This window comes from Lissotriton vulgaris, chromosome 4_1, assembly GCF_964263255.1.
Source record: "Lissotriton vulgaris chromosome 4_1, aLisVul1.2, whole genome shotgun sequence".
NCBI lineage: Eukaryota > Metazoa > Chordata > Amphibia > Caudata > Salamandridae > Lissotriton > Lissotriton vulgaris.
Window position 1 is genome coordinate 51,635,177 of NC_141691.1, and position 27,723 is coordinate 51,662,899.

Sequence of the window (27,723 nt, forward strand, 5' to 3'; positions counted from 1 at the left end):
ATGGTGGGAACTCTTAAGACAGTGCAAGAGGACATACAGAGAGTGGATCAGTGCCTCAGGGAACTCGAGCAGGAAAGATCGGAGAACACTGCTAAACAGGGGGAACTTTTAGATGCAGGTGGAATGCCTCCGCTGTTTCGACTATAAAATTATATTGCCCGAGCCCATATGGAGAGGGATAAGTCGGGATTGCTACTGGCTTAGTGAGCTAACCCAGCCAGGAGAGGCTTGTCATATTGGAGGTCAGGGAGCTGAACGGTGAAGCAATCTATGACCAGCAAGGCATCAATAACCTGTTCCTAAATTACTATACTGATCTGTACAAAAGTAGGGCAACCCAGGCGGGGAATAACCTAGATGAATTTGTAGGTGGTGTGGACTTACCAGTCCTGGCAAAGGACATTGCGGAGGCTATGGGGCGGGACATAGAAATTGGAGAAGTCAGGGGAGCTATTAAAAATATTAAAACACAAACAATTGAAGAAGGGTCTGAGGGAAATTTAAAGACCTGCCCAGTTCGTATCCCCCTAACTGTAATCCTAACAACAAAAGAACCGGGGGTCTATAACGGAGCTTCAAGTACTCCGAGCTACTGCAAAACTCCTACATAAGTGAGTTAGGCGCTAATAGAGCTATATAAGTCTCTATATCAGAATGTGTGCCAGGACAAACCTGTCGAAGGACCTACTGAGATTGTTGGTAAGACCCGTACAGAGATGTGTTGGATTCCCATCAAATAGGTGTGTAGATCAAGTGTTCTCATTTGGTCATCCAAAAATGGGGTGCTATGTCTCTTGATCAATGAGACCCATCCATCGCCCTTACTCAATTGGGTCGCACCATCAATCGCTAAGGTACCCATGAACAAATGATAAAGATGGGATGGAGTGCAGTGCAAAAATCAAAAGATGTGTGAGTTAAAAACAAGGGGTAAAAGGATCAATAGGCGAACAACTCTAATGTAATTTGTCCTTTGCCTCAAACAAACAAGAACAATGCAGAGGAAGCAGTCTAAACATATAACTGCATTTACAAGGCCAACATATTTCAGCCGGTAGGGACAAGATCCCATGGCTTTCTTCAGGGCCAGAGTTCTAAGCATTAGCTACTGCATACATAAAGTGAACGTAACGACAATCTGTAAAGGATATACATAAATAGTCCAAAATCGTGTTCCTCTGTACCAAACGGTGTCTCTTACATCTGTTAACAAGAAACAAGAAATAAATTGTAGTAAGTCCTATCAAAACAGGAAAGACCTGGCACTGGCTTCTACTAATTAAGCCAATTTATTTTACTAATGTTACTCACCTGAATAGTACAGGGAGTGTACCTCACCTCTCCTGGAACCCAGCTCAGGAAAAAGGAGGCCCCGCTCTGTGAAGGCAAGGAAGGGGTAATGAACGGAAGGGTGGACAGTACTACTCTATCTCTCCCTCCAATACATAATATAGCCCCTATAACAGTCAAGCTTCACAGAGCCACAAAAAATCCCAAGGGTGGAATAAGTCACAGAGCCCATAAAAGTCCCAGGTTCCCAAGATCCATCACTTAATATAAAAAGCTTTCCTCTAAATATGAGTGTCCTCAATAGGATGGAGCTAAACTGTAGCAGGTTTAGATCTGGGCTAGCAAAAGTACGGGTCTTACCAACAATCTCAGTAGAAGCCAGTGCCAGGTCTTTCCTGTTTTGATAGGACTTACTACAATTTATTTCTTGTTTCTTGTTAACAGATGTAAGAGACACCGTTTGGTACAGAGGAACACGATTTTGGACTATTTATGTATATCCTTTACAGATTGTCGTTACGTTCACTTTATGTATGCAGTAGCTAATGCTTAGAACTCTGGCCCTGAAGAAAGCCATGGGATCATGTCCCTACCGGCTGAAACATGTTGCCCTTGTAAATGCAGTTATATGTTTAGACTGCTTCCTCTGCATTGTTCTTGTTTGTTTGAGGGAAAGGACAAATTACGTTAGAGTTGTTCGCCTATTGATCCTTTTACCCCTTGTTTTTAACTCACACATCTTTTGATTTTTGCACTGCACTCCATCCCATCTTTATTATTTGTTCATGGGTACCTTAGCGATTGATGGTGCGACCCAATTGAGTAAGGGCGATGGATGGGTCTCATTGATCAAGAGACATACCACCCCATTTTTGGATGACCAAATGAGAACACTTGATCTACACACCTATTTGATGGGAATCCAACACATCTCTGTACAGGTCTTACCAACAATCTCAGTAGGTCCTTCGACAGGTTTGTCCTGGCACACATTCTGATATAGAGACTTATATAGCTCTATTAGCGCCTAACTCACTTATGTAGGAGTTTTGCAGAAGCTCGGAGTACTTGGAGCTCCGTTATAGACCCCCGGTTCTTTTGTTGTTAGCTATTAAAAATATGTCAAAGAACTAATCACTGGGGACAACTATGCGAAGCAGGTGGGGCATCTCCCAGTCTCGACCAGAGCGTCAATAATAATACCGCAGCTTAAACCGGGGAAGCCATCTTGGGATAGAGCAGCATACCGCCCGCTCTCTATGCTCAACCTAGACTACAAAATCCTGAGTAAGGTACAGGTAACTCATCTGCTTCCACACATGACCAACCTAATCCATAGTGACCAATCTGGGTTTATACCCACCAGAAACAAAGCCATAAATATCAGGCGTTTCTTGCAGATATTAGAAGCAGATTCATATAGGAAGGAAATCGTGACGGCCTTCTCATGAGACATAGAAAAAGCTGTTGATAGCCTGGAATGGCCTTATTTATTCCGCGTGATGAGGAAAGTTGGGTTGGGAGACGGTTTTGTGAACTGAACGGCCCTCCTGTATTCCAACTCCTGGGCCAGGGTTAAAAAGGCAGACTCATAGTGGATGCTTGCAGGGTAGGTTGTGGTACGCGGCAAGGATGTCCGCTCTCTCCCCTTTTGCTCACCCTGCCGGTGGAGCCGTTTGCAGCTAGGACCAGAATTGGGCGTTACTATCAAGGACTCACTATTGTTGGGCGAATAAACCATATAGCACTCTACGCGGATGATCTGCTGATGTTTTTGGCAGAGTCCGGTGAGGCGCTCAGGGGCGAGAAAGAATGATTACAAGGGTTGAGAGTAGCAACTGGGTTAAAGGTGAACTGGGGGAAATCTTGTCTATTTCCCTCAAAAGAAGGCAGGATAGGCCTGCGAGCAATTGAAGGAGTGAGGTGGGAAGATAGGAACTTGACGTACTTAGGCACCCAAATAGTCCACGTGCACGGAGACATCTTAGAGTGCAACAAAGGTAGCGTCATTAGAAATAGGAAAGGAAATCTTGCATTTTGGGCCTCCTGGCCAATGTTTGTGGCCGGCCGAGTAGTCTTGCTCTAGATGATGACGCTACTGTGGCTGCTATATTACTTTGGGACCCTGTCGGTCTGGATACCAGTGAGATACTTTACCCAAATAAAATCGATGGTGTCGGGATTTCTGTGGGGAAATGGAAGGCATTGAGTGGCACTTGCGGTGCTTATGCACCCGAGAGCAGAGGGAGGGTTGGCGTGCCTGACTTTAAGGCATACTACATCTCAGCACAACTGCAAAGGCTCACAAAGAGGGTGGCGAGCTGCATCAGAGCAGAGGGAGAGCTGAGAGAGAACTTAGTGACACTAAAAGTACTGTCCTGAATTGTATTGAAGCTTCCCATTAGATCCTTAACTCTTCCCCTGGAATTACGTACAGCCTGTCTGTGCTGGAATAGATGTTTGAAGCGAGCTAAGATTAAGTGCCCTTATGCTCCAGAGATTCCACTGCTTATGTGTGAGGACCTGCCACATGGAGGCAACCGGCAGAGATTAGCAACCTGGGCTGAGCAAGAGTTGGGGACTATGGGAGATCCAGATGAAGCAGGAGCTATGATTCCATTTAATGATCTGCAGGATCGTTATGGGTTTCTAAGGGGGACTTCCCGTTATATTGCGCCCTAACTGCAGCTATACAAAAGCAATGGAGAGAGGGGCTCCCTGAACTGCAGATGTCACTAGGATGCCAACATATGGCTTTGGCAGCAGGTACCATCAAGGTGGTAACGTGCCTCTAAAGGCGAACTACTCAAGAAACACAACAGCCCGTAACAGAACTAAGGTTGAAGTGGGAGGCGGACATCAACGAGGCTATTCTAGAGAAAGTTTGGGGGGAAATAGTAGAGAGGGCGTGGAAGAGCACCAGGAATGCTAGATTCCAACAGGTGTATATTTACTTACTACATAGGGCATACTTTACCCCAGAGAAGATCAGTAAATATTTGAAACCCAAACAGCAGCTTGTCCGCAATGTCACAGGGAAGGGGTGGATTGCAAACACTTGTTCTGGGCCTGCCCGCACCTGGGTAGTTTCTGGGAAGAGGTAACAAGGCTGCTGGCGGAAGTTACTGACAGAGAAGTCGAGGCGTTCCAGGGCTATTGCCTATTACATTGGTTTCCACACACATCTAAAAATAAAATCCAGAGTAAATATATAGATATGGGCTTAGTACTAGCTAAAAGGGAAATAACGATGCGTTGGAAAGCACCGTAGGGACCGAGTATAGTCAGATGGAAGAAGGAATTCATTAAGTGGGCAGAATGTGACTGGATAATCAGAATGCAATTAGCTAAATGAACGAGAAATGAGAAAACACTAAACGCAGCACGAGCTTGGGTAAATTTGGTGGTGTTATTCCGAGTCCGAGACGATGCTGAAGATGAAGAAATGGGAGAGGGACTTCCGGCAGAGACGGCTTGAATATTATGCAACCCTGCCTACCCTGCAACCTTTGAGAATCTAGCAATATCCTAAAAGGCTACCTTTGCCAATAGTGGCACACAACTGGAGGTACAAGCTGAACACACAAGAATGGCTTGTGTGGAAGTGACACACCTAGGGGGGAGGGCAGGGAGGGGGCGTTAGCTGGGGGGGGGGCAGAGTTCGATTCTGAGCTCCAATACCTGCAGCAGTCTAAGAAATGCAACAAGTAAGTCATGGTCTATGGTATGCTGCTGGAGGGGGGGGGGCAAATGTGAACGAGGTGGGTTATTGCCCTTGAATAGTGGGTGTTTATAGAAATGTGAATACCATGACACAGTGGAATATTCTCCTGAATATTAATAACTATGATGCACTGTAGATATTTGGAACCTTTGTAAAACCCCAAAGTTTGTTTAAAATAAAAGAGAGGTGGTTGAGGATGGGGAAGGTTCCCAAATGTGCATTATTTTAAAAAAGCAGTGTGTTATGGCATGCAGATTTGTAGAGTGTGCTATCTCCAGGGAGGGTATCTTGGCGCTGAGAAGGTGTGAGTCGAGGCACACCTAAAGCCTAGTGGGACTACTCAAAAAGGCATATTCATCTTCTTGTAGAGTTCCAGAAGTAATGAGGACACTCTTATTTGTTAAGAGAGGTATTTCATGCTTAAGAGGAGATGTAGGAGGAGACTCGACCACCTGACCTGCTTTTCTGTTTGTGTGGGATTTGTGCAAGTAGAATTCTGGATAAGAGCAGGTGTCGGGAAAGTTTGTGAAAACAGATGTATTTGTTGAGATGCTGCATCAGTGTTATCTACTGCCTTTGACATGTTGGTAAAGATTTTGAATTGTGCTTTTTTGTGTATAGTCAGCCAGTTGAGCTCCTTCAGTGTGTGGTGTGTTGTGAGTGCAGCGTGAAAGTTTGAAAGGGATTCTGGCCACTGAGCTCTGAATGGTCTGCGGCCTTCTGGTGAATTTTGTATTGATCCCAGCATAGAGACTGCTGGAATAGACAGTAAATACTAACAGTGTTGTTGGGGACAACAAAGAATGTACTTTGCAGCTTTGTAGGTTAACATTTCCTTGTAAACAGTGAACATTCCTTTTGTCTGGCTCAAGGCATCATTCGCTCTGTAATCTATACTTTCACTCCCAGCATCTCGTTATCATATGCCCCTCCAAGCCTTAATATGAAGCCTTGTCAGTCTATCCCTTGCTGAACCTAAGTAGTTCCCAGGAGGACAGCATGGTGGAGACTTCCGTTTCCCTTTGACCGCCCAGCAACCTGTAAAGTAAAAAGGAAAAAAAATAAAACTTGATCATTAATAACTGCAGATGCCACAGACCAGAACTCATGGCCTCATGTCTTATGAAGTTCATTGGAGATTTCCCATAATGACCAGGGCACTATCCAGACGGAGTTTTCCCTGAGCCTGCTACCACAGAAGACATGTGGCTGCAGACAGTGGGTGTCCACTGGACCCAAGAAACTGTGGACAATGCTAAGTTTCACAACTGGTTACGTTGGTCCCTTTCAGAGCAGCATGGAATTGTTCATGTCCAATCTACACTCAACAAGCAGGATCAAGCTGGTGATTATGATGTTAGAGTAAGCATGGGCGAATTTTGCGAATCTCGCGTTCGCGAATTTTGCGGATTTGCGAATTGGCAATCCGCAAAATCCGCGAATTCTCGCGAATTTGCGGATTTTTTTTTTTTTTGTGTTCGCAAGTGTTTCTACCAGTTCGCGAGGATTTGGTACTAGTTCGCAATTGCGAACTTACTTGTCGGCTCGCAACGGTCGCGACTATGTTGTTTCTACGTCTGGTTCATCATCACAGCCTCCCAGCACCCTCTGTTTTACCACTGGCACCCTCTCTTTGACCCATGCCACCCTCTGTTACATCAATGCCACCCTCTGGTTCATCATCACTGTAGAAGATGGGGGGGGAAAGCAAGCCCACCTGCCCTGCTTGAACTGACATGAATTAATTTGGGGTTAGTTTATTAACAACACCTGCCCTGCCCCAACTGACAATAATGAATTAGGGGCTAATTAATGTGTCACTGAAAGAATTTCAAGTTCCAGCCTGGCACCTGCTTGTCTGCTCCTTTAGCTGTAAATCAGGACCTTTGTGGCATACAGTTAAGGTCAGAGCAGGGTCACACAATAGTTGCAAGCAGGCAACCGAATTCTGGAGGGCCCCCTCAGGAAGCACTACAAAGAATCGTTACAAATCATGAGGTTGACCTTTTGCACCTGCTCATTGCTTTTGCTTTTGCTGAAATCGTTTTTCGGTTTTTTTCGCGCTATTCGCGGGGCGCGGCGTCGTGCGAAACCGACCGCGGAAGCCGCCAATTCGTGCGAATGAGCATTTTATTTTTTTGCGGCTTGTTGTTTCGCGAGTTTTTTTGCAGTATTCGCGAGCCGCTTGCAGCGCAACACGCGAATTTACCCCAAGGTCGAGTACGGGCGCGGCCATTTTGTTTGCGTGACGTATTTCCGTTTCCGCCCGCTATGTATAATCTCGCGCAGTAAGCGCATTGCGAGTAGAGGTTCGCACGAGATCGCGCGGGAAATCTAGAGGTTCGCACGAGATCGCGAGGAAAATCTCACGCAAACTTACTTTCGCGCTCGTGAACGGGCGCCGGCCATCTTGTTTTTCATTCATTTCCTGTGTCTGGGCATGGTGTTTAATCCTCTTGGTATCTTTGCCATCCTTTGCTTGTTTTCAGTTTTTTTTTTACGATTTTGCTTCTTATCTATCCCTCTCTTTTCCTAGCTGTATATTTTTGTCTTTTCTGCTATTTTTCTTTACTTTTAAACTACTTTTTTAAACTCTTTTCTTTTCTTCTTCCCTATCCTATTCTTTCTTAATTTTCTACTTCTTCCTACCTTACCTGCCCAGACCATGGTCAAGCCAGGCGCCGTGAAGCTGCCCAGGCACTTGAGGGCCGCAGCGGCGGCGGGGAGTAGTGCTGGACCCAGTGCCAGGACAGCATGCGGGAGATTGAGGGGGGAGCAGGTGACGCGACGGGAGATATTCAGCCCGGAGGAAGTGGGCGCGCTGGTCTACTTCGTCCAGCGCCGCCTGCCCAGGACCATCGCGGGAGGCGGCAGGATCGCGGCCGGCGGCTACAACATGCGGGAGCGCCGGAAGCGGTGGGAGAAGGTGTGCTGGGCCATATCCCACCTCTACGGGGTCCAGCGCACCTACAGCCAGGTCACCCATCGCTGGACGGACCTCCTGGACCGCGAGCGCGACCTGCTGGACCAGCTCGGCTTGGAGATCCCCGGGCTTGGTGAGTAGTAGTAGCCATTTAATCACTCACTACTATGATGTTTTCTCCTGCTCTGTGTTGTTGTATTGCAAATATTTGTTTTTTACATGGAGCAAGCCAATAATGCCGCTGATGACGATTACATTGTAGTTAAATTATATTTCAAAATCTTCTGTGCATTTCAGGTGCACTGCTCTCCTTCTCAGTGGCGTTGCTACTATGCTTATTTGTTTTCTATTTCGTGGTCTCATTGGCCTGAGTAACTATTATGTATGAGTGTACTTTACAGAACTGCGTAATGCTAGACACTAGGGGGCAGATTACATTTACAAGCCCCTTGCGCCACGTTTACGTTGCCTTGCGTGACGCAACAGCGGCGTAAACGTGCCGCATCCCTGCGAGTCATTTACAGCATGACGCATCTAGGGAGATGCGTCACGTTATAAAGCCATGGGCCTGCACCACAATGGGTGCGTTCCTAGTACGCAGGGTGGGCGGTCCAGCGGCTGTGCGCCTCGCAAAATTGCCTGCGTGAAATCTACAAGATTTAACGCAGGCACTTCTGCGACGCTGCTACGTCAATTCAATTCCTTATGTCTGCTCGAAGCAGGCGAAAGGACTGACACAGCATGTTAAGTATTGGGTGGCCCTGAGCATTACTGGAGTTGCATTGCGTTGGAGACGTGACTCCAGCGATGCGCCGCTCTTACGTGACGAGATGCGTCACGCAAGTGCCTACCCTTGCGCCAGGGCGCGCCGCATTGTAAATGAGGCACATCTGCCGTGTCGCAAGGGTAGTTTTGCGTGACGCATTTGATCTGGCGCATCTCTGGAGATGCGCCAGAACGCGTAAGTAAGTATGCCCCTAAGGGGCAGAATTGCAATTGAGGTTCCGTGACAATCGTAAGTGGTGTTTTTTAACTCGCACGAATATGGTCGAGTCTAGTATCTATGAACCGCAAATGACGAGTTTAGTAAGTGTGCGCAGTTTCGCTGTGCTAACTTAAGCCGTTCGTTTGTTATATGGGTTTGTCATCTGTACCCACGGGTTCCATCTTAGATACGGCATCCATTTTGTCTCTTGCCCTCAAGTAGCCAGCGAACGGACGTTGTCCGCTTCGCGACCCTGGGACTCCCAAGATATTTGCGGAAGACACATGTTCTTTGTAAGTGTCTTTACGACGAGGGGGATGATACTGTAAGGCAGATGGCGCCGCTCGAGGCTCATCTTGCCGCACGGACTTATTGTCTCAGCCGTGCATCTCATTAGGCACGTCCCTTTGATGCCTGTATCTCGTGTTTCCCGATACCTCCCCTTTTACACCCTTTCCGATCTCCCCACTGTCTCCGTCTTCCTCTGCACCTGTCTTTGTTCCTATTTCGATCTATTTTACTGCTGAATGGAATTTGCTAATGTTGGGAAGATGGGTTTTTACAGTTGGGAACCGCCAAATGTTTCCGCACTTATGTTCCGGACCTCATGTGTTTCAAAGTGACCAAAGCGACCCCTCTGGGGGATAATGGTGGGAACCGGGTTGTAAACTTTTGTGTTCAATGTAACTCTATGGGTAAAAACTGTATAAAAGGAGCGATCCACAGAAGCAATTTGAAGCAGTCTCCCCAAGTTGCACGTGGTGTACTTGTCGTGACTTCTGTGTTCCCTGCAGCAAATAAACCTTGAATCTTTGACGCCGAAGGAAGTGTCCCGTGTCTCTGTGATTCGTACGCCGGAGCAGGTTATCCACGAAGGTTTCAGGTGTTGTGCCCTGGCACCGCTGGGTCTTAAAGAACCCAGTCCTTCAGTTGGCGCCCAACGTGGGGCTGCATCAGTGGTACCGGTCCAAGCCCGACGATCGTGAGGAACTTCGTGTGAAATCTCCGAGGGAAGGTGCACTCCGCTTCATCGATCCTGTTGTCGAAACAAGTGGCCCGAAGACTTTTCCCGCGAAGATTCCCGCCTCCGGACGGCTGCGACGGACTGCTGCCCTGACTGTAGACCTGTTTTGGCGCCTGGCGTAGACCTTGGTAGAGCGAGACGGTTGACGGGCCTTCCTGGTGACGCCATCGATCTTTGAGTTAAGTATTTGTGGGTCGCTCCCAGAGTTCTTGGTTGTTGACACTTTAGTGAGTGTTTTTGTTGTTAACGCTGTGTGAGTGTTTTTGTCGGTGACACTTTGCTAGCGTACTTTGTTGTGTTGTTTGACGACTGCAGCCGCCAAAAACCGAGGGTTTTGTTCTTTGCTGGGACTTGGTAAATCCCGTAACCCTTGAAGTTCGTGAAACTCGGCTAGTGTGCAAGATGCCTGGTCGCAGTACTTTTTTTAGTTGTTTCAGACCTTGCGGTACGGATTCCCGACTGGAGGACTCGTGTCCGATACCTCCGGTTGGAACTCCCACTTATGAGCTCTATAGTAAACATGGCCTAGGCCCAATTACCTTTAACGATTACTGGATTAAATACACGAAGAAGGACGGCGACCTTCGCTGGCCACCTCATGGTAGCTTCGAGGCCCCGATCTTAGATAATCTAGAGATTAAATTGTTTGAAAGAAAGTCAAGGCCGGCCATGTTTGATGCCTTTCGGTTGTGGCGTAAGGAATCCCGACAGAAAGACATCAGACAGACTAAACGTAATAAGCGAGATAATGTTGCTACCATAGTGAAGAAAGCAGAGCAATTTCAGCATGATAAGGAGGTTAAGGATAAGGAAGTGTTTGACAGATTACAGCGTATGGCTGTAGATAAATGTTATCCCGCTTTGCCTACGGAGCCGGAAAAGAAGGAAGAGCCAGTTGAGGATCCCTTAATGTCTTATCTTATGAAATCGCCACCTCCGTACGTACAGGGTACCGCAGTTCCTGTGGTCCCTGCCGTACCTATTCTTCCGCCTATTCTTCCTCCGGCTGTTCCTCAACCTGCACCCGTTCTTCCGACTGTTCCTGCTCCTTTGTCTGTTGCTATCCCTACTGCTCCTCCACTTCCACCTACTCCTGCTCCCGCTAATGCTCCTGCTACTGCTCCTGTTCTGTTAACTCCTGCTGTTGCTACTGTCTCTACTCCTTCTCTTGTTAATCCTGTGTCTTATTCCTCTCCCTCTACTCGTAGTCGTAGTTCTCCTCTTGCGGCTAGCTTCTTTCATTCGCTCGGACCTGTTCATGGGTCCGCTGGTTCCGATGGTCCTCAGAGACGTAGTCAGCTTCCTGGAAACAGAGAACGCGTTGCGCTATATAATATGGCGATGGGTTGGATGGTAAATCCTCTTAGATGTCCACCCCGTGTTGTTCTTGAAACATTTTGTCAATTCAATATACCAACCCAGAGATATGTGTTCAACGAAATGTGTAAGTTCCTTCATGATCAGATAGCGGCCGATGCGCCTGACGAGGTGCTCGCCGCTCTGTCTGATCTTCAGCTTCAGTTCGCGAATGGACTGATAGTGGATACTAACGTTCGACGTGCTGTCGAGCGATTGCTATCTTTTCGTCCCGCTCCAATCCCTCATGCATTGTTCGTTGAGGATATTGAAAAACAGCCAGACGAGTCTGGCCAGTATCCTATGCGTGAAGTTCCACCAGTGTGGATGCCAGGCGATGCTACTGCTGTTCCTATTGTTCCGCCGTATTTTCAGAGAGTGTGGATACATCTCCCATGGAAACGTTCGGAAGTGCTACAGGTGAAGCAATCTTTGCCTGATCCACGCAAAAATCCTACAGGGTATTACAAGGAATTATCGCAGCTCGTAGATGCTACGGTAATGAATCTTGCCGATATCGATATGTTGTTCGGCAATGTCGTACCGCAACCGGTATGGGCTAAGATTCGTCAGGAAAATCACGCAAACGAACTAGGTGGTGATTGGGCGGCCATTGTAGCGGCGGATGGGTTGCAAGTTGGTGGTGCTAAGCCTGAACAGTTGATTACTGCTCTTCCCCAAAGAATAATAACATTGATGAAAACTCTTATGCCAGCTATGAGGGTAAACTGGGATAAATTATCAGCTTGTAAGCAAAAGAAGGACGAGAGTGTTTCCGACTTCTTCACGAGGTTTGAGGAAGCATTCATCGACCATAGTGGACAGGATATGGGTACTGAGGGTGGTCAAAGATTGTTTGTGGATAAATTTGTTTCGAATTTATTGCCCGACCTGAGCAATAAGTTAAAGAATTCAGAAAGTGCATGGGCCGTTTCTACCTCAGCTCAGATATTGGCTACGGCACAATATTATGAGAACAGGGAGAAAGAAGAGAACGACCGTGCTGATAAAAAGACGAAAGAGCTCAAAACCAAAGTGTTGTTGCAACAAGCGTATCCTCCGCGTTCTAATCAGAATGCGTCCCAACAGAATAGATCGCAGTCGCAATCGAATCGATCGCAGCCGCGTAACGATTCCTCCTCCCAAAGATCATCGTTAGGGTACAATCAATGTGCTTATTGTAGGCAGGAGGGACACATTAAATTCAATTGTCCTGTTTTGAATGAACGTAATAGTGGTAACTCCTCTAGAGGAGGTCGTGGTGCTTCACAGCAGGCATCACGTGGTAGAGGTCGTGGTGCTCAGAATGATCGCTCAGACAACTCATCCAATTCTAATAATTGTTTCGATCAACGTGGATCATCGCAAGGACGATCTGCACAGTACAATGTAGACGATTATTACGTCGATCAGGGGACTGACGACAGTAATTACTAGGACAGCCAAAGACAAGGAGAGGGAGTGGTATCAGTTCCGGTTGATCAGAGAGGGCCTTACGTCGCAGTTGCTACATCGGGCGTCGTTGAGCCTTTTCTGTTGGACACTGGTGCAGCGAAAAGTTCCATCATGCATTCGAAACTCCCTGGCGCACCTTTGTCTGGCTTAACAAATGTTTCCGTTGGATTCTCTGGCGCCCCTGTTAGCAATCCAGTTTCACGCCCTTTGCCCCTTAAAATTGGGCCACGTGAGCTAGAAGCTCCGTTGATTTTGACTACGGGTTGTGGTGAAAACCTTTTGGGCCTGGATTTGCTTAAACGTTTGTATGCGACTTTGTATTGTTCTCCTGCGGGTGTAAAGCTTACGTTAGGAGAGAGGGTTGTCTCTCCCATGTACTTGTCCCTCGATAAGCTCCCACCGGAATTGAGTTCTCTTTCTGCGTCTTTGTGGGCAACAGGTTCAAATGATGTGGGCCTACTTGATATCTCCCCTTATGTTGTACAGTTGAAATGTAATGTGCGACTGCCACGTATTCCCCAATATCGTATCTCCCTTGATGGTGAACGAGCACTGTTAGCGATCATCTATGATTTGATCGAGAAAGATGTTATTGAGGAGACTCGGGGAAACGTGTGCAACAGCCCTGTGTTGCCCATTCTTAAACGTACTGATCCTTCAAAGCCGCCTGTTTATCGCTTTGTTATCGATTTACGGGAGGTGAATAAAATTGTGGTTCCTCAATTTCCCGTTGTGCCTGACATCACGGCGCTACTGACTCTGATTCCAGCTTCTGCATCATGGTTTTCGGTGATTGACTTGAAAAATGCGTTTTTCAGCATCCCGATTGCCGAGGAGAGCAGAGACCTTTTCGGTTTCTCTCTTGGTGGACGCAGCTTCCGGTTCAAACGCGCTCCTCAGGGCTACTGTGAAAGTCCATCTATTTACAGCCAAGCCTTGAAGGGTCAACTGGATGCGTTTAGGTTGCCGGTCGGTGCGGCCTTGATCCAATACGTCGACGACTTATTGGTGGCTGCTGATACTCAGGACATTTGCAAAATTGCTACAGTGTCGTTGCTCCAACATCTCTGTGAGTTGAATCATAAGGTGTCGCCTTCTAAACTCCAATATTGTTGTCAAGAAGTAACCTATCTAGGTCACTTATTGTCAAAGGAGGGAAGGAGGTTGACCCCAGAGAGAATTGCAGCAATTGCGCGAATGGCTGTGCCAAAAACCCAAAGAGATGTTCGTGCCTTTCTAGGTATCACGTCGTATTGCAGGCAATGGATTCCTAATTTTTCATTGCTAGCGAAACCATTGGTGGCTCTTACGTGCAAGGATGTTTCGACTCCTTTACCATGGACGGAAGAATGTCAGAAAAGTTTTTCTGAACTGCGTGATTCATTGTGTTCGGCTCCTGTGTTAGGTACCCCTGACTACAGTAAGCCGTTTACGTTATATGTTCACGAGAGGGAAGGTTGTGCTTTGAGTGTTTTAACGCAACCTTTTGGTGGTAAGCAACGTCCATGTGCATATTTTTCCTCGACCTTGGACCCAGTAGCTAGAGCATTGCCGAGTTGTTTACGAGCAACAGCGGCAGCTGCGGTCTCCATCCGACAATCAGCAGGATTGGTCATGGATAATATGCTTACGGTGATGGTTCCGCATGCAGTCGATACTCTTTTGAATCGAACGAAAACTCAGCACTTGACGAGTGCGAGGTTGTCTGGGTACGAGTTGACGTTATTGGCAAGCCACATTCAAATAAAACGTTGTAATGTTTTGAACCCGGCAACTTTGTTACCAATTAGCACAGAGTCAGATGAAGTAGCAGAACATGATTGCTACTTGAGGACCGAAGAAGAAACAAAAGGTCGAGTGGACCTTAAAAACACCCCATTGGAAGATCCGGATGGCACTTTGTATGTGGATGGGTCATGTTTTAAGTTGCCGAATGGCGATGTGACTACTGCTTATGCTGTTGTAACATTGAATACTGTGGTTGAGACTGCAAGGTTGAATCAGAATTCTGCTCAAGCTGCAGAATTGATTGCTCTTACTAGAGCGTGTGTGTTAGCGAAAGGGAAACGTGTGAATGTGTTTACCGACAGCCAATACGCGTTTGGCGTCGCTCACAGTTTTGGACGATTGTGGAGAGAGAGAGGTTTCTTGACGTCGCACGGTACGAAGATACAGCATGGCCAGCTTGTGAATGACCTTTTGGATGCATTGACGTTGCCTACGCAAGTTGCGATTGTTAAATGTAGTGCGCATCGTAAGGTGACGGATGATGTTGGTCGTGGTAATGCGTTTGCGGATGAGATTGCTAAGGAGACTGCCCGGAACCTTAGCACTCGGATGTATGTGACGAGTTCAGTTAGGTGGCCTACAGAATCGAGTATGTGTGAGGACACTATTGAGAGTGTGAAAGTAATTCAGAACGAGGCCACCGAGACTGAAAAAACGAAGTGGAAAGAAAGTACGGGAAAGTTGGATGCGAATGGTTGTTGGATTGATTTGACTGATCAGAAAAGATGGATGTTGCCTGATGCGTATGTGCTGGCCGTTGTGACAATGGCGCATGGGTTAGCACATATTAGCGCGAAGGGTATTTGTAAATTGTTGTCTCCGGTGTGGAAGAATGATGGCATTACGAAATGTGCTGAACGTCTGGTGAAGAATTGTATGGTGTGTATGATGTACAATCCTGGCAAAGGAACCCCAACTCCTCCTGGCAGTTTTGCTCCCCCTTCATGTCCCTTTGAGGTGATTCAATTGGACTTCATCCATATGGAGCGATGCAATAACCTGAAATACGTGTTAGTTGTGGTTTGCGCATTCTCCCAATGGATCGAGGCCTATCCCCTCAAAGACAATACTGCTTTGTCTACTGCGAAAATCCTACTGAAGGAATATTTTCCTCGGTATGGAATGCCTAGAGTCGTGTGGTCAGATAACGGAAGTGAGTTTGTTGGAAGTGTGATGAAGAGTGTGTGTAAGGGCCTTGGAATTAATCAGAAATTCCACAGCGCCAATCATCCTCAGTCAGCTGGATTGGTTGAAGGGTACAACGGCACCCTTAAGCTAAAGTTAGCGAAGATTCAGGCTACGACTGGTCTTTCGTGGCCTGACGCTTTGCCTTTGGCATTACTGTCAACTAGGGCGACTGTACACTCCCGAGTAGGGCTTAGTCCCTATGAAATAGTGTTCGGCCGTCCTGCGAATGTGTGGGGGGTTCCTAGGCCAGGAATGTTCTCTGATCTTGAGTACCCAATGTTGATCGATTATCTACATGACTTGACTGCTAAACTGAGGTTAATTCACCAACAGGTTTACGACGCATTGCCGACGCAGACGGAGGGTCCAGGCCACCAGCTCCAGCCCGGAGATTGGGTGGTGACGAGAAATTTTTCACGCAAGAATAACCTGGACCCGAGGTTTACTGGACCCTATCAAGTGCTCCTGGCCACGAGGACTGCCGTTCGTCTCGAGGGACGTAAGAATTGGGTGCATGCCACCCACACCAAAAGAGTCCCCATCCCTTTGCCGGCAGACCCGTGGGTAAGGAGAGGCATTGCGTCATCTGAAACAGAAACATTGCCGGCGTTTGTGCCTTTTAGCGACGCACAGCCTGTTGGAGAATCCTCAGCGCAGCAGAAAGACACTGTCGAACATTTGGCATCACAAGACTCAAGACCAGAACACTCAACTGATCAGCAGGACGCTGTCCCTTCAACGGATCCTTTGTTTGACGAGCAGACACGTCCTGGGAAAACCCGATACTTTTTGCGATCTCGCACTAAGGACAAATAAAAAGATCTTGCCTTGTTGTATTGATAACTGCATTATCCCGTTTTCCGTGATCAGTTTTGAACATTCATATTACTGTGATTATTTTGTACATATATTGAGCTTCATTCCTTATACTTTTTGCTTCCACAGCTGAGAGACTTTGTTTTTGCATACATATATATTGTGCATTAAAGGCCGTAGGGCCGCGCGCGTACTTCCTTCTGGATAGTAGGTCTTGACGCTAGGTTAAAGACCGTCGGTTCCTGGGAACTCCTGGGGATTGACTATTGCTACACAGAACGAAGTGCGTCAAGAAACGTTGCGGACGGTCGTAGGGAATGGCATTCTCGAAGCTGAATGATTTGGAGGGAGCTCAGGTTCACAGATTCAAGCTGCAGCAACTCAGTCGTACCAAATGTTTTATATTCCAACTGTTTGTATTATTCTTGACTGCTTCTGCATTATTGGCGGGTGGGGTGTATTATACGATGTCTTACTTCTTGCTTTCTGCTGTACCTACTCCTACTCCTGATCCTAAACTTACCTCTACTGTTTCTCCCCATTCCTTTCACATGTTACCGGAACACGAACAGGCTAGACGTGTAGAATTCCGCAACAATTCCTTTATTCAGCTCCTTCATCAGCATCAGTTAGTGGTTAACACTACTAATTGTTGGGTGTGTGGGTTGATGCCACACACTACGGATAAGGGAATTCCATATCTGGTGTTACCGTATAGTTCCCAAGGGTCAGCTCGAGCATTTCAAACAATGTTTCGAAGCGCACTGGGTTTCCACCCCATTCGAGAACCACGTTCCCCCTACTCTGGTCCTACCTCGTATCAAAAACCTTTGTCAATAGCAATAGAGGATTTAGATAGTGATATCTATGATCCCTCGCTTATTCCCGAAGAAGAGGTACAAGCCTATAGAGTCCTAAGTAGAGGTGAATATAGTGCGTTCACTAGCGAAAAGCAGCTTAAAAGCTCGCCTCCGATATGGGTCGTACCCCACACTGGTAATTTTTGTCTCATGGGTCGTGGCCGAAGATCACAAGCCCGACTTGGAGCAAGTGCTTGCACTGAAAATTACATACTGCCGATGGTCTCGTCTCCTGTGTTTCTGGCTGCCAAGGGTACATACTTTATCTGCTATGATCGTGCATATGCATGGTTGCCCGCTGACTTCATGGGCTCATGTTTCATTGCAAATTTGTTGCCTCCGACGTTCACTGTAGATGCCGATTATCATAAGACTAGAGTTGTACGAGGCGTAATTAGCGAAGAGGATACTGCCGGTCAAGAGGCAGGAGACTTTTTCAAGGGTTTCCTCCCGTTTTGGGGACCTATGGTTAATAGTAGGAACCTGAGACAGTTGACTCGAGTGGTGGAATCGACAGCTAATATTACTGCCAGTGCCCTTGGTAATATCACCACAGAACTTCAGGCGGATAGACTTATGACGTTACAAAACCGTATGGTTTTAGATGTCATCTTAGCAGATCGAGGTGGGGTATGTAAGGTGATCCATTCGAGCTGCTGCATTTTCATTCCAGATAATGCTCCTACTGTCTATCAAGCCATCTCGAGGTTGCATAAGATCTCTGAATCCATACACGTGGATGTAGGGGATTGGACGCTACTTGGATGGTTTTGGGGCCTGATGTCGACTTGGGGTTGGAAGATTCTGATGATCATCGGAGTCGTTGTGGTGTTCCTGTTCACGTGTTGCCTTTGTGTGCAGTGTGGTCCTGCCTTATGTGGCCTCTGTGCTACAACGTGTATAAGACAACCACCTGTTACCAAGGGGACTCGGTTGGACAGGGCTATGCTACAGCAACATCTCGATGGTCTGATGAATATCGAATATGATTCCGACTAGTGCTTGCCTACATGAGGGCAAAAGGAGCGTCTGAGGTTCCGTGACAATCGTAAGTGGTGTTTTTTAACTCGCACGAATATGGTCGAGTCTAGTATCTATGAACCGCAAATGACGAGTTTAGTAAGTGTGCGCAGTTTCGCTGTGCTAACTTAAGCCGTTCGTTTGTTATATGGGTTTGTCATCTGTACCCACGGGTTCCATCTTAGATACGGCATCCATTTTGTCTCTTGCCCTCAAGTAGCCAGCGAACGGACGTTGTCCGCTTCGCGACCCTGGGACTCCCAAGATATTTGCGGAAGACACATGTTCTTTGTAAGTGTCTTTACGACGAGGGGGATGATACTGTAAGGCAGATGGCGCCGCTCGAGGCTCATCTTGCCGCACGGACTTATTGTCTCAGCCGTGCATCTCATTAGGCACGTCCCTTTGATGCCTGTATCTCGTGTTTCCCGATACCTCCCCTTTTACACCCTTTCCGATCTCCCCACTGTCTCCGTCTTCCTCTGCACCTGTCTTTGTTCCTATTTCGATCTATTTTACTGCTGAATGGAATTTGCTAATGTTGGGAAGATGGGTTTTTACAGTTGGGAACCGCCAAATGTTTCCGCACTTATGTTCCGGACCTCATGTGTTTCAAAGTGACCAAAGCGACCCCTCTGGGGGATAATGGTGGGAACCGGGTTGTAAACTTTTGTGTTCAATGTAACTCTATGGGTAAAAACTGTATAAAAGGAGCGATCCACAGAAGCAATTTGAAGCAGTCTCCCCAAGTTGCACGTGGTGTACTTGTCGTGACTTCTGTGTTCCCTGCAGCAAATAAACCTTGAATCTTTGACGCCGAAGGAAGTGTCCCGTGTCTCTGTGATTCGTACGCCGGAGCAGGTTATCCACGAAGGTTTCAGGTGTTGTGCCCTGGCACCGCTGGGTCTTAAAGAACCCAGTCCTTCACAATTACCGTCGCATCCCTGCAAAGTAGCAGGGATGCGCCATTAATTGTGCGGCCCGCTACCACCACCAAACATGGTGCGCCGTATTTGCAATGCGGCGCACCATGGGCCCAAAACGTCACCGAAGCTTTACTGCTGGAGTTGCGTCGCAACGATGGCGCAGCTCCATCAATGCTCTGGGGTACCCTATCTCCCCAATGCTGGGTCAAGCCGTACGTCTGCTTCAAGCAGGTGCAGGGTTTGTGTGACGCATCATTGTCCTAAAGGTGACTGATTGAAATTTTGTAGATTTCCCTCAGCCACTATTAGGATGTGTTCCAGCGCAGGAATGCCCTCCCTTGCGCCGGAACGCCCCCTGATGGCGCAGGGCTTTATAACGGGATGCATCTCCCAAATGCGTCACGTTGTTATAATATTATACGCCGCACCATGGCGCCCTTTTTTGTTTAGCTGCTGCGTCACAAAAGTCACGCAAGAACGGCGCAAAAAAGCCGCAAGGGCTTAAATCTGCCCCTTCCTTTGTACCCCTGACAATAAGAAAAATAGTGGCGGTGGATTGATAGTTTGACTATTTAAATGACTGGTAATGTAGCAGGCAACTGTTAGTGTTGTCACTGATCTGACTGAAATCACAATGGAGTTTGTCTGTCACTTTGCGTCTTGCCTGCGGACTGCTGCCTGCCAGTCCTAGGTGAACGTTTCAGTACTTTGTTTAGTGAGTTACGTGACTTTCGAAGTCACAGGTCCGCAAATAAATGAAAACTAACCATAATCAATATAATTTCGCGGAAATATTTTGTTATTGTTCTTTTGAAATGTTTGATTTGGTTGACATTGACAAGCAACAATCATCCATGTTTTCTGTTCTTTCTTTCATGTTGTACGTCAGCTCCCCCCAGGGGCGAGAGGAGGACACAGGAGCAGCAGGCGGCGGATGCTGTTCAACAGGGCCAGGATCGGGCAGGCGAGGGCTCCTCTGCTGGCCCCAGTAAGTTTTCATTTTAGACTAGTACCTATTTTTCCTAGCGTTCCTCATTTGACTTTTTTCAAAATTCTCTTTGCTCTTCTTGTAGACTGTATCTAAATTCTTATCCTGCCTCTACTATGACTCCCTGTGGTATTACTAGATTATTCTTATTAGTCTGTCTGTGTAGCTAACTAAGATTGCACGGTTGGCGAAACTCCCATAATTCTAGTCAGCAATTACTCTATCAACTTAGTGCAGTCCTCTGGGATTGTCCATAATGTCTTTTGAAGTGTTCTATCTGGACTCATGCTTGCAAAAATTGCAAAACCTTTCGCTCAGTCACTCTAGTCTGGACCAAAAAACACAGATTGTATTTAAGTTTAAAAGCTTTATTAAAAGTAAACACATTTATTAAAATGAAGTCATAATAAAACTAAACGTTTAACTGATAATGGAAAAGTGGTTAGTGCTGACGATTAATTGAAGACATTTCTTGTGGTCGAGCCGAGCTCTCACCTGGTTTCAACTTGATCTTGTTGTTAGAAGTCCATCTTCTGTCTGTGTGGAGAAAAATGGTGCGTGTTAAAAAAACAGCCTTCATCAGTTGTGCCAAAAAGTGCAGCAAGACAACCTTCCCTGGAAAAAGGGACATTTTTTTTAACTTTAACGTAGACAGACACAAATTACATTGTTTTCACATGTCTTCATTCCTAGACCAAAGACTAGTGAGTGCTTTATTCTAACATTCTTAAATGTACTTTGTAGGTGGAACATCTGGTGGCGGGGCCAGTGTGGAGGTGGTGGTGCTCGACACGGAGGCGGAGGGCGATTCTTCAGGGGAGGAGGCGGCGGCTGTGAGAGTTGAGACGGTGGTGGTGGCGGCCAGAGGTAAGCTCTTATATATTCCTTACTTATTGAGATTGAAGACTAGCTGGGAAGGCAAGAATATGAGATGCATGGCTGGGTGAATGATGAAGCAATGATGGGTGGAAGGACAACAGCCTGGGTGGGTGACACAGAAACTGTATGTGTCCATATACCTGGATCATGCTACTATCTGACTCTTAGATAGCATATGTGTATCTAGAGCAGGGGTACTCATAGTACGGCCCGCGGGCCGGTGGTGGCCCGGCAAGCCTTCCTTGGCGGTGCGCAGACCTTGCAGACAATCACTGCTCCCCCGGCCCCCACAGAGCAGAGGCTTTTTTGTATTTCACCTGTTAGCGCCCCTGCATCTCCACTCTGACAATCACTGCTCCCCCGGCCCCCACAGAGCAGAGTGGAGATGCAAGGCCACAAAGAGGTGAAATAGAACAAAGCCTCTGCTCTGTGGGGCCGGGCAAGCAGTGATTGTCAGGGTGGAGAAGCAGGGGCGCTACAACAAACAAAGCCTCAATAATATGTTAATGGTCTTTTAAAGACCTGTTAAGTACTTTGGTGTTGTTGTCTGTGTGTGCGCGTTGAAGAAGCGGTCTCAACCCGGGCTGAAGGCTGACACAGATAGACACACACACAGTGAGATGACAGAGGGGGAGGGAGAGGGAGGGCAGGAGGGAGAGAGAGATGGAGGGAGGGCAGGAGGGAGAGCAGGAGGGAGAGAGATGTATGTAAATGCTGGGTCTGGTGGCTCAGTGGATGAGGGCATCTGCTGCAGGGACCTGTGTGCAACCTCATGGTCACAAGTTATCGTTTTGCTTTAGCCCCGCCCCCTCTGACTCCGCCCCCACCAGTGCGGCCCTCGGCCCCAATCTACACTGTAAATGTAGCCCCTGAGAGAAAGTTTGTGAGTACCCATGATCTAGAGAGAGTAGACGGTCAGTGGATGAACTAAGTGTAACTTTGAAGAGCATGTAACACTGCACCCGCACGTCCGTTCCAGTGTAGGAAAGGCAAGGAAAAGAACTTTTAATTTTGTCCAAATACTACCATAAATAGTAGCAGTAGTTTGTATTGCAAGCACTGCATAGATCCGGTTATTACGGTGGCCACTCCCTACCTCTCTTAATAAGTTTAGTAGTACTCAGTCATTCATGTGTGGATGTATCACTGGTCACTCAATAAAAAGCAAAGCACCTAAAGTCATCCCATATATAAGCAAAAACATCCCATGTGAAGTGATAGATAATCAGATTATTTATCTTCTTCAATTTTCCATTTCTAGTACTCATTTCCACTGTAGGGTGAAAGTTAAATTAATTAAGCAGTAGCCCTTGAGTTGTAACAGAGTATTCTCAGTGCCACCCGTAATAGAAAAGTAAGAGCTTCACCACCTGCATGTACTGGACGGGTACAGTAACGCAACGCAAGTCTAGGTCACTCCTCATGGCGTGCGTCTCTTTTTCTCGGGTGCAAGTTTACTGCGCTGGCATTATGCCGGCTTGCAGAAAATAACGTACCAATTTTCCAAAACAAGAGATAAGAAGAAGAATAAGACTGGTGTACTTTCATAGTCGACTCCAATGGAAGTCCACAGTGCTCGTAGAATTTGTTCCTTAAACTCCCACTAATGTTAGAGCAAGGATGAAGAAGTGTGAGGTTAGATAGATACTGGCCTCAATAGTTATGTAATGCGCTTGCAAGTTGCTAGTTGTACTGCAACACAAATTTCTGCTGAATGATTGAGTTAATCTTAAAGAGCATTGGTTACAGACTATGTCTTTCTTTCTTCATATAGATGCTCCTTCCAAACGAACAAGGAGGAAGGAGCTGGCTAGAGCGGCCCGGCAACGGAGGATCGAGGCCACTGTTGCGGAATATCGGCGGCTGGTGGCCCTGGAGGACGAGGAAAGTGTGCAGTCGACAACAACAACAACGTCGTCTGCATCGGCCTCCGTGGCCCCACGGGCTGCCACCCAGCACAGTGGTCCACCCAGACTGAGCCGGGCTGCCAAAGGCAAACGCCACCGCCGAGCAGCAAGGCCAACAGCTGCCTCTCACAGGCATTGCACCTGCAAGGCAGTGAAGGCACGCCTGCGCCGCACTACCCTGATGGTGTCCCGCCTTCAGCAGGAGCTCGCCTTGCTCCGCGAGGAGCATGATGCCCTGGCCCAAAAAGTTAACAGCATCCACCCATAGTGTCCCTTGCCCCTTTTTTAGAGACTTTTGGGGGGTGGGAATTGGGAGTTGGGTTTTTGGGGACTTTTGAAGGACAATCGTTGGGGTTAGGGAGGGTCTTGCGGGAGATTATTTTGTTAGGGATATAAATATACTTTTTCAAACTTTATCTGAGCATACCTGTTTTTTACTGCTTGCCTGGTGGGTGGGGGTTTAACGTTGACTGTTTTCCTGAAAGTTTAGTTCCATTTTCTTCCTTTAAGTGTAAATGCCCAAATGTTTTCAACACTAAGTGCCTCTCACAGACTAAGTGAAGTGAATCCAAGAGTCCTAGGGCTTTAGTAGTACTACCTTCAGTCTCTCGTCTCTCGTACTAATACTCCATTATACCCCCAAACCACCAAACGCTTATCTTACCTGTAATTTGTGTTTGAAAGTAGGGCTAGACCCAGGGCTGGCTCCACGGGAAACACCGAATAAGGTTGGCAATCTTGGTCGGATAAAATTTCCTCATAGCGGTGGTACTAGTGGTGTGACACAGTGGCAGTTGCATGCCTATGAAAAAAAAGAAAATGAAATCTGGTTTGTCCTCCTGAGCAATTCAACGGTACAACTGAGAATATAGCAGGTGACAGAAGTACAGTAGAACAGTGCCACATTGTAGCCTAACAAATGGTAAAGTATAACTACTAATTCGGTTGAAGTTCTTTCACATTAGCAATGGTTCTTTGTCAAGCAGAGTAAGAATATATCCTCGGATTTCTTCACCAGCCTGTTGCTATCACCTTATCCTCCCCAGCAAGTGTGTGGATTTATTGCTGTAATAATAATTTAGTCACACATCAATCAAAACCACACAGCCCGGGGGAAGAGGGTTAGGGTTTGAAAAATGGATGGGTACGGGGGTTTTTGGGAAAGGTTTTGGGAGACAAGAAAAAATAGCACAGCATAGACAAACAATTGTGAACATAAACAAATCTTTGGGTACAAACCTATCCATCAATCTTTGAAAGTGCATGCACTACTGCATGCATGTCAGTGAAAAGTAAGTAGTACATTCGACAACTGTGGAAAGAAAGAATGCAACAGTACAGGGCCTGTGTGGAATTATTGATAACGATATTCAACATAAGGTCTCTGTAGCCAGATACCCGAGAGCCTTGCTGGTCACTATAAATCCATTCACAACAACACTCAATGGGGTTGGTCTGGAAGGTGTCAGGTTTACTCCCCGTGATCCAGTCGATGCAAATATGGTTCCACCTCCAAATGTCACCAACACCCAGAAGTGTAAACACAGGGTGTTCGAGCCATTAGGCGGGGGAGAAAAATAACAAACTAAAATAAAAAATGTGGGATGGGTAAAGGTAGGGTCAGCAGGGAAAGGATACCTGTAACAGAAGACAAGACAGGCATCAGTGAAGTGCTGTCCTAACATACAAGGCTACTCTCATATAGTCTCACTAAATAACCAAGGAAGTAGACAAGTACCTGAGCACCAAGAAAACATGACCTTGGATAGGAAATACTATAGCCCTTCTGCCACAATCTGTGAGGAAGGCCTAAGAAACACATAAACATATAGTTAACGAACACACTCCTGTCGCACCAAACACACTCGCGTTATACTAAGACATCAAACCCACTACTCACAACATACCACAAACATGGTAGAGGACTCAATGTACAAAGGGGGTTCCAAATAGTCAAAGCAAAGATGTATGGTCCAACAAAAAGGAAGAGGGAAACGGTAGTGTGTAGGAAGCAAGAACTACAACACTGCGCTCTCTAAGTAATGACCCAGTAGAGAATCTTTGGTGAAGGTCAAACAGAAAAACGTAGTTGCGACCACCACTGAATTCTGCCAACAACACACCCCACGGTGCACTACACAAAGAGAACTGGGGTAGCCTGTAGTTACCTCACTACATGCCCAGTTATGGAGGTCCTTTGAAATACACAGTTATACAACGGAGACGCGTAGTTGTCCTTACTACCGCGCTCCGTTTTAATAGTACAAAAACGATCCCCGATGTGAACGGTAACACGTGGTATAGACCGCCACTGTGCTCCGCCACACACAATTCAACCAAACAGGAATTCAGCAAAGGTAGAATTCTGTTAGAAAACAGTCACAGAACCTCCCTTAACAATCCGTTCAGGCAGTAATCAGCTGACCGCACGGGCGGCCGAAGAGTTTAGAGCGGCTTTACCTGAAGACGCGTGAAGTCCGTCTACCGCCAAGGACAGAACACGGAAGCGCTCCCCACTGAGCCTCAGGGGGGGGGGAAGGTGATAGTCCACAGGAGACACGATAGAAAAGCATGCAGAGCGTCCGCTCTCATGCCGGTGCAGAACAGAAACCAGAATAACGCGCAACAGGAAGCGCGTCTGTTCGCCAGATAAACTTCCTGCAAGTCTCCCGCCTACTCATGGGAAATGTAGTTTCATAGTACGGTAGGCGCTTAGGGGCTGCGTAACCTGACAGAAGGTATAGTAGATAGAAAAGGAGAAATTGCTTTTTTTCTAGGTGTCCCCTCACTCACCAGGGTTGCCCCTTGGTGACATGCTTCATCATTGGGGCCATCCCAGTCCTCTACGGCCTGGGGCGTGCTGCGACTTGCGAATTACGTAGGAGCACTTACAAATGACTATGTGTGGTGCAGATGTGATAGTGGAGTGGACTAAGTGATGTGTTAAGGGATCAATTTAGAAGCCAAGAGAGAGCCAAGAAATGCAGTCACAGTCAGAGAAAAAGGCAAGGGATACTGTATCTATGTGGTTGTAGTGGTCCTGTTGGAAGTGGTAAGTAAGTTGCCTGCAGAAAAAAAATCCTCCTATTAGCGGCACTCCTCCATTGCAGCCGACGCTTCGTCCATCGATGTTGGTCACCAGAAGACACCCTGTAAAAAAAAGCACAGCATAGACAAACAATTGAACATAAACAATTCTTTGGGTACAAACCTATCCATCAATCTTTGAAAGTGCATGCACTACTGCATGCATGTCAGTGAAAAGTAAGTAGTACATTCGACAACTGTGGAAGAAAGAATGCAACAGTAAAGGGCCTATGTGTAAATTATTGATAACGATATTCAACATAAGGTCTCTGTAGCCAGATACCCGAGAGCCTTGCTGGTCACTATAAATCCATTCACAACAACACTCAGTGGGGTTGGTCTGGAAGGTATAGTAGATAGAAAAGGAGAAATTGCTTTTTTTCTAGGTGTCCCCTCACTCACCAGGGTTGCCCCTTGGTGACATGCTTCATCATTGGGGCCATCCCAGTCCTCTACGGCCTGGGGCGTGCTGCGACTTGCGAATTACGTAGGAGCACTTACAAATGACTATGTGTGGTGCAGATGTGATAGTGGAGTGGACTAAGTGATGTGTTAAGGGATCAATTTAGAAGCCGAGAGAGAGCCAAGAAATGCAGTCACAGTCAGAGAAAAAGGCAAGGGATACTGTATCTATGTGGTTGTAGTGGTCCTGTTGGAAGTGGTAAGTAAGTTGCCTGCAGAAAAAAAATCCTCCTATTAGCGGCACTCCTCCATTGCAGCCGACGCTTCGTCCATCGATGTTGGTCACCAGAAGACACCCTGTCCACTGCCTGCCTGATGCTGAATTGTGGCTCGCTACTGTGAAGCCTGACTCCATCCTTTTTTCCCCATTGCAGAGACTGAAACCCGGCCTGTAATTATTCAACGAAAAACAGGAAGTGATATAATATTACAACACCACTGATAAATAAATATAAGGTATGTAGGCTGTGGAGTGCAAAAAGTCACAATTTGATTTTCCTAGTAGACAGTACAATATTTTTGAAAGTGCGTACTCTGAGTCACCTTTTGAAGGATAAATAAGTATGGGCAAATTAATGTAGCGGATCTTGCCCCTCAAGCTAGGTGTACTGTAAACTGTGTTTTAGAACAAAATTAGATCTTCCTAGCAGTGCTCCCACCCAGACCCTTACTAAAGCCAGTCGCAAAAATGTAGAAGACCCCCAATCAAATCTCAAAAAACGAGGCCTAGCAGAAAACTGGTGACAAAACTTACTTTGAAAGTAAAAGTAGGCCGAAGTACCCCCTTCCTAATTACCCATTACCCACCGTGGATTGCATTCAAACCACTTGCAAGCAACCAAGCAAAAGTAGCCATAGCCAGCATCGCTCCAAGACTCGAAATCCCCCCCACTCAAACACATGCAATAGAAATACTGCTAACCCTAACGAACCCTAAGTTAAGAATAGTGGCAAAGGCTTTCTTTAACTATGCCAAATCCCCCCTTTCCCACCATGGATTTTCTTCAAATGACTTGCAACCAAAATTACACATTCTCACGAGTGC

The 27,723-nt window shown here is 46.8% G+C and overlaps 1 protein-coding gene across 1 annotated transcript; it reads left to right on the plus strand.

Moving 5' to 3' along the window:
* LOC147718345 (uncharacterized) lies at positions 1–23,544 on the plus strand. Its single transcript, XM_086967189.1, has 4 exons — positions 1–118; positions 20,245–20,343; positions 21,088–21,210; positions 22,997–23,544. Exons 1-4 carry the CDS (start codon positions 1–3, stop codon positions 23,395–23,397), a joined length of 741 nt encoding a protein of 246 aa, XP_086823315.1. The 3' UTR covers positions 23,398–23,544.
* Positions 23,545–27,723: the final 4,179 nt, after the last annotated feature.